The 7,755-nt window shown below is 48.6% G+C and overlaps 1 protein-coding gene across 1 annotated transcript; it reads left to right on the top strand.

Annotated features, from left to right (window-relative positions):
* Window positions 1-1,059: 1,059 nt before the first annotated feature.
* Window positions 1,060-3,009, top strand: LOC119341665 (protein G1-like2). Its single transcript, XM_037613530.1, has 2 exons — window positions 1,060-1,312; window positions 1,825-3,009. Exon 2 carries the CDS (start codon window positions 1,854-1,856, stop codon window positions 2,658-2,660), a length of 807 nt encoding a protein of 268 aa, XP_037469427.1. The 5' UTR covers window positions 1,060-1,312; window positions 1,825-1,853; the 3' UTR covers window positions 2,661-3,009.
* The last annotated feature ends 4,746 nt before the right edge of the window (window positions 3,010-7,755 follow it).

Here is a 7,755-nt window from a genome sequence, read left to right on the forward strand (position 1 = left end):
GGGGTGAGCGAGTGAAGAGGCGATACGGTGCGGTGCTGTACGAGGATGAGGATGCGGCAAGGTGCGTGCAGTTTGACCCGTGTGCGGCGCGTTCCAGGGTACGGTGCGTCGCTGTACTGGTTTTCGCATGAAGAAAAAACCAAACTGGACCTAGCACAGAATAAAAACCGTCTATGTTGCATGCCTAGTCAAAACTCAACTGAGGAAAATTTCGCTTAGTAATAATATATGGCACAAAGATGAAAATGGGGGTATAAATTGAAGATTTCTCAAAATTGGGTAAATTCTATCAGTGGGGTGAATCATGGGGTGAAAAATAGAATTAAATATATTATATTTGATTATGTATATTTGTTGAATATAAGTAGAGTAATTCAGGCGTGGACGATGGGCCAGTTCTTTTAGGCGATTCTCCCAGAATCGCCCCCCTCCCCAGCTTCTTTCAGAATCATCACTTCATATTTTTTTTACAATCCTAACTAATTAGACCTTAACTAGATAGGATTGTAAAAAATATATATAGTGGCGATTCTGGGAGAAGCTAAGGAGGGGGGCGATTCTCGGAGAATCGCCCAAAAGAACTGGCCCGATGAATGTTGTGGTGGGTCTATTTCTATACATGATTGGATGTTGAGGTTGTCTTATCCTATTTTATAATTGTATATGGTCCGGTGACATGCTTGCATTTGCATGTCGAGATAAATTCGCTAACGAGATGACTCTCTAATATTCCACCGCAAAAAAAAAAAAAAGAGATGACTCTCCAATCTATGTACAGGATTTCAAAAAGGTGGTTTCAACATATAGTTCACATGCACACAAGAACACCTTTGGGAGAATGGACGTACATATTTTCATAAATCGCATGCAGAAATACAAACACGGGCGGCCGGGTGGGTGCATACGTACGTAGATACATCAGGAACACTGTTGCACCTGCCGTGGGCTTAAATGATTGGGGTCACTCACCGCCACCGGTCAGGTCGGTCTCCGTCTCCTCACTCACTCACCCGCCCGCATCATCAACAAAGCTAGCTACAGTAGCTAGCTAGCTCCCCCCAGCTCAATTCCGTCCCCTCACCTCCACAACAGCTTTCCCACGGCTCCCCTTCCCCCTCCACCCGTGCCACGGCTATCTACCCACCTATATACACGCACCCCCGCCCACCCTACTGCCCCTCCTCCCTCTCCTCCTCCCCTCGCCACCACACCCAATCGCCCGCTCGCTTCCCCGGCTCGGCAACGATCGATCTCTCCTTCTCCCCGAGCTGCTCCGTCGTCCGGACGGCGCCGTCGACCGCGCGCTTGCCAGGTAAGATGTGTGGTCGATCTTCCTCGTACTGTAGCTCCGGGCCCTCCGGCGGCCAGCGCTTAGCTGCTGGTTGTGCGGCTGAGGTGACCGCGGTCCAGCGGGTGCGCGCGCGCGTGTGTCAGTTTCTTGGCTGATGCTGCTGTGCTGCAGCGGCCGAGCTCAGATTCAGGCCGTCTTGGATGCCACGCTCTGGTCCGGGCCTGCACCGTACTTCAAGCTAGCTCAAGACCAGCTGCTGCCGATCCACTTCGATTCCCCCTTTGGGAAACCCTAGAGTCAGATTTTCGTGCGCCCTCGAGAAACATGGCGTGTACAGCTACAGGCTCTGGCTGATGCTTAGCTTGATTCGTCAGCTCACCATGAGCTGAGCTGAAGGACCGACCAATGAACCATGCTGCGAACTGATGAGCAGCTAGCTCACTGGCTGGCTGCTGAGTGATAATTAAGATGCTTTTGGTTTTAGGCAGCTCCGTGTGACCGCGTGTACTAACGGGCGGCCGTCTCGCATGCAGATCTGAAGTCAAAGGAGGAGAGGACGGACATGCAGGGAGCGCCGGTGGACAGCCCGGGGGCGGCGGAGGCAGCGGCGCGGCCGAGCCGGTACGAGTCGCAGAAGCGCCGGGACTGGCACACTTTCGGGCAGTACCTTCGCAACCACCGCCCGCCGCTGGAGCTCTCGCGGTGCAGCGGCGCCCACGTCCTCGAGTTCCTCCGCTACCTCGACCAGTTCGGCAAGACCAAGGTCCACGCTCCAGGCTGCCCCTTCTTCGGCCACCCTTCCCCGCCGGCGCCCTGCCCGTGCCCGCTCCGCCAGGCCTGGGGCAGCCTGGACGCGCTCGTCGGCCGCCTGCGCGCCGCCTTCGAGGAGCACGGCGGGCGGCCCGAGGCCAACCCGTTCGGCGCGCGCGCCGTCCGCCTCTACCTCCGCGAGGTGCGCGACTCCCAGGCCAAGGCACGCGGCATCGCCTACGAGAAGAAGCGCCGGAAGCGCCCGCCGCCGTCGTCGTCCCAGAAGGCGGCCAAGGCCGCGCCGTCCCCACCCCCACCCGCCGCCTCCCATGTAGCAGCGCCGCCCCCAGAGAGCGCGCCGGAGGTCCTCGTCGCGCGGGCCGTACCCGCGCAGGGGCACTACTTCATCCCGCACCCGCAGCACTACATGCACGCGCATTTCCTGGTGCCAGGCGGCCACGACGCAGACGCCGCCGTCCCGAACAGCTCCAGCGGCAACAGCAACGGCCACAGCAATGGCCACAGCGGCGGCACCGGCGACGAGATGGCCATAGCGATGGCGGCAGCGGCGGAGGCGCACGCGGCGGGGTGCATGCTGCCGCTCTCCGTGTTCAACTAGCGAGCTTTCCGGCCGCACCCATGGATGCGATCCTAGCAAAAGCAATCGCAAGGTAGGGCTTAAGTAAGTTAATTCGGAGGTCTATATATCTAGCCGTAATCTTGATCGATCATTGGAACGATGGAAGGATGAGTGTCATCGATCGATCGATGAACGTACTATTGTTCTTCTTACCAACACTATTCACCCTTTTGGCTACATTTCCTGCTGGGAGCTAGTGGTGCTCCTCCTCCTTGCTACTGTAGGGTTTCTACTTTCTAGCAGCGTTCGTGCATGCTTGGTTGATTTGTGTATGCAGATATAATTAATCCAAGGCTCGATTGAAATGTCAAGGGGATTTCCACTGCTAGAATGTGCACTGCTGATTGATTGATTCATGGCTCCACGTATTTAATTTGTTGCGTTCTTCCTGTTGTCGAACAGATCTTACTGATGTGCTGCTAGGATTTTAATTTGTTCTTATGACTAGCATTGCATGACATTTTCTGCAGAATTTTGCGTCATCTGTATGTTTCATCTTTCTTTTATTTGCTTTGATTTCTCGTATGCTTTCACTGTATATTTCTGTATTTATGGGCAAGAAAAATTCTTGATTCATATGATATGATGTTGGTTGCGTGCTTCCAATTGGTTTGCACGTTAGTGATCAAAAGGATATTGAATTTATATGATAAATCTTGCATGCATTTGCATAGAAAATCCGCACGGCTACCATTGAAGTCTTTGCACATTTCTTCATTACAAGTGGGGCCTAAGACCATTTCCGATGCATCTTCTCTTAACACCATATCTTAAAACATGTTAGATGTTTGGATACAACTATCTGGATGCATTGTATCTGACATAGGTTTGGTATTTTATTGTAGACCCTACTTTTATTAAGATTACTTGAGTCTAATTGGATGGTAATGCGAGAGTTAATAATATACCAAATTGGTTTGCGGGTGGAGACGGTATCTAAGATAAGAGACAGTTCTATCATGTGTTGCCATTAATTATACGCCAAACAAAAATCTTACGTATGTGCTGGGCAAAGAGACGGTGCACTGGTGAAGCATTTGGAGCGGCATAAAGTTTACTTTACAGTTTTCAACGCTGTAGATAACCATAGGACGATATGCCTATAAAAGTTAAAATAGACCTCACAACTTGTGTCTTGTGTGTAAGATATAGACAACTTACCTACAAGAGGAAAATTATCGTTTGTATGTGCTCTGTAATAACTAAAAATTTCTGTGTATAATAATACTCCCTCCATTCCAAAATAACTTGTTTTAGTTCAAATTTGAACTAGAACCACAAACCCAGAATAAGTGGTTTTGGTTCAAATTTGAAATAAAAACCATGTCACTTATTTTCGAACGGAGGGAGTAACAAATAACGACATCATCTCATTTCATTCTCTTCATTCCACCTTTCAGAACTCTAACGAAGCTCCTACATCTAGCTTCATTATTGTACATGACTTAAGAAGAAACTATCATCCCTACACGTTGACGTGGCATATCTAGGGGCTCCTTGATTTTTATAATTTTCAACATTTCGAGTGTAGACCTCTTGTAAATAAGATAATTAAACTGTTTCTGCCACCTGCTGGAAAGACATTTAGTGAAAACTCACTTTATTCACATCAATTTTTTCTGCGAAATACTCCCTCTGTTCCCAGATATTTGTCTTTCTAGAGATTTCAACAACTGACTACATATGAAGCAAAATGAGTAAATCTATACTCTAAAATATGTCTACATATATCCGTATGTTGTAGTCCATTTGAAATGTTTAGAAAGACAAATATTTGGGAACGGAGGGAGTAGGACATTTTCATTCAATCGATATATCGGGGTGATACAACTACACTGAGCGAATGGCAGACCTCTGCATAACACTGTGTACACAACCAACATGTTCCTTAAACTAAGAAGAATAGTTATCCTGCAAGTCAAAAAATGTTTGAAAACACGTATTGAGGGTCATCCATGGTATCCATAAATACACAAAACTAGATTATACCTCTCCCAATGTTGCCGGAATTATTAGCAATACATATTATTGATATTTGGTTGTACGAAACATAAAGACTTGGAGAAAATATGAGAGTTAAAACTGAAAATACATTTGGTTTAAAGTATTTATTTATAGTACAGTTGTAAAATATTTATAATTTTGAATAGCAGAAACGAATGAAAATTCCCATGCATATTCTCATGTTGAGTGAGCCTTTCTTATAAATGGTTGCATGTTTGAGGTGGACTTTTTCCCATGCAAGTTGCATGCTGAGGTGTCATGCGTACGTATTGAGATAAATAGGTTAGTGAGAGCTAGCTATTTAGATATAGATGATTAGAAATTAAACATCATAAGATGTAAGATAAGCTCAAATTTCGTAGGGGCTACTTAGTATGCCAGTGTGTCTTAGGGGTTACTCAGTATACCATTGGTTAATTATGAATTTGAAGCATTAGATTTTCTATTTAGCTTTCATAAGGTAATATATTTCTCAAATCTTGGTGCTCGAAGCCCTACAAAAAACATAGAAATTCTTTCCTTTCCTTTGCATTTATTGCATGATTTCTGTATAATATAATAAATTCTTCATAATCTATTAAGCAGAGTCATCTTTTTTTTTTACTTGATACGACTGGTCATCTTTTTTCTTTTGACTTGATATTACTAGTCATCTTACTACTGAAGTTAGCGTACGCGTGGCATAAATTGTGAATGTGGGTATGCACGACAGGTGTGGTTGACAATCTTGAAAGGTTGCACAAGTAAGATAGTTGTGGATCATTATCAGTTAAGCAGAATCTATGTCAGAAATCAGAGAGTTGTACCATGACTAGAATCAATAGCAGAGTCTATCTATATCGAGCTGAAAAGTTTGAAAATCATGATGAAACTAGCACTCCCTCCGTGAAGAAATATAAGAGTGTTTAGATCACTAATGGTGTTTAGATCACTAATGGATCTTGGCATTTGTGTGTGTGCGCCCGCGCGCCCGCCAATTTTTTTCCATCTGGTGTACTTTGCCAAGTTCAAAGTTTGGATCATTTGCTAAAAGAAATTGACGTCTTTGCATAGCCATTTTGCGCACGTTCGTCTCAGTGGCTCATTGACCTCCACTACTCCCTTTCCTCGAATCCCAACCGCAGGCACGGATCCACAGATGCAACGCAACTACTTTGTCGGCCGAGGGGATTGACAGACGTCCGGTGGAACAATTTCCATCTCAAATGAGGAAAGGAACGTATCATGGTCAATGCTCAACGGCAGTATAATTTGTCGAAATGTTGGCGTGTGTCTTCCCGCCGAGGCCGTGGAACACCTACTAGATCATTGTGGCTGATGGGGTGGGAGCCCGTCTGCTTTCCTTGTGGCTGATGATTAGGGCCAAATGGGCAATGGATTCCCAAATCATTTGATTCCTGAAGAGACCGGACGGAGAAACACGAGGGTACGCACGCAGCACTGTTCTTCTTCCTCTTTTTGCGAGGGTGGCACTCATTAACCGGAGGAAAAAGAATCGGTCTTTTGGTATACCACGTCCAATCGGTCGCCAGCCTGTGGCCGGTGAATTCTCACTAGATTGTTCGCCGGATTGCTCACACTGGGGTACCCGTAGCTAGCTAGGTAGGATAGGTGCACACAGCACAGTGGCCTGCCCAGGCCAAGTCGATGCCACATCTGATGAGTGAACTCCAGTCCAGGGCGCAGTAGCGAAGTCTCTCATCTGGTAGTTTGGTACATAGTACTAAGGCCAACTCCACCGCACGACCCCTAACAGACGTCCGTTTTGTCCGGTTTCGGTCCGTTTGGGTAGGGATTTGGGGTCGTGTCCGGGCCTGTCCTGGGATGCGGTGACCGTGCGCCCAGCGCGCGGACGCATCCATTTGCCCCATCCTGTCCGTGAGGGCCAAAAATGCCTAAATTTACATCAAACTACTTCCAACCCAAATGTTTGTCTGAAAATTAAAATAGTTTTACAACCCAATTGAAATTGTCTTAAATAAAATAGTTTTACAACCAAATCGAAATTGTCTTGACTGAACATAAATTGGACCAATACATCTATTGGTTGTCAATGTGATCCCAGACGTGCTCAACCAAGTCATTTTGAAGATTCAAATGAGTGTGCCAGGGAGTGGGGTGTTTGTCTGAAAACGGCGACGAAATTTATCCGGCTTGAAGAGCGGGGTGTTGGCAAAGTAATCGGCATAGAGCAGGGCGTGGCCTCTCTCCCTGTTGCGGTTCAGGTTGGGAGCCTTGCCAGGGAGTGGCCCCCTGTACCGAGGAAGCTGCCGTTGAATATGGTCGTTCACGACCAGTGCAGCCACCACAAGTTCTTCATCATCCGACGACGAATCGTCCGATGAACAAAGAAAGTGATGGAAGAAAAACTCGTCTCCACTGTCCATACCTTTGTTGGCAAAAGGTCGAACACCTTGCGGTCGCGATGGCGAAGCGGCCGCGATGATCACCTCGACGTAGCAGGGGTGGTTGCCGGCCGGCTACTGGCCGCTCTGGAGCTCTCGTCGAAATCTGCCTCGGCCGTCGTGGTCCGTCGCCGGCAGTCGTGTCCCCTCCGGCACCGGCAAGGACGGCGACGGCCAAAACTACGGCGAAAGCGCGGGCGTGGTGGCGGCCATGTCCAGACGTGGTTTGTTATGGACGGCGGGGGGCCTGCGCGGTGAGGAGGCGGCCGGAGAATACGGCGGCGCCGGCGGCGGGGCGCGGCGGGGAGAGAGGGTGAATCATTGGGGAGCGGAGGGAATGCTAGTGTCCCCGACAGGCGGGCCACGGGGAGGAGGGGGGCAAGGGCGTGCGTCGCGGTCGTCCGCGCGCGTCCGTTTCACCCCAAACCGAGCGCAAGTTTGGGCCTGGGATGGGTCGAAAACGGACGAAATCCGGACATTTGTACGTTTGAGGCCGTGCGCTGGGCCGCCTCTTTTGTCCCTTTTACCCCAAACGGACGTCCGTTTGGGTAGGGGTTTGGGGTCGTGTCGCGCGGCCGCATCCATTTGCCCCATCCTGTCCGCGTATATTTCTTTGCAAGTCCTTAAACTATTTTTATCATTTATTTTCGGTACATAACAATACA

The sequence above is a fragment of the Triticum dicoccoides genome, chromosome 7B, assembly GCF_002162155.2.
Source record: "Triticum dicoccoides isolate Atlit2015 ecotype Zavitan chromosome 7B, WEW_v2.0, whole genome shotgun sequence".
Lineage (NCBI taxonomy): Eukaryota > Viridiplantae > Streptophyta > Magnoliopsida > Poales > Poaceae > Triticum > Triticum dicoccoides.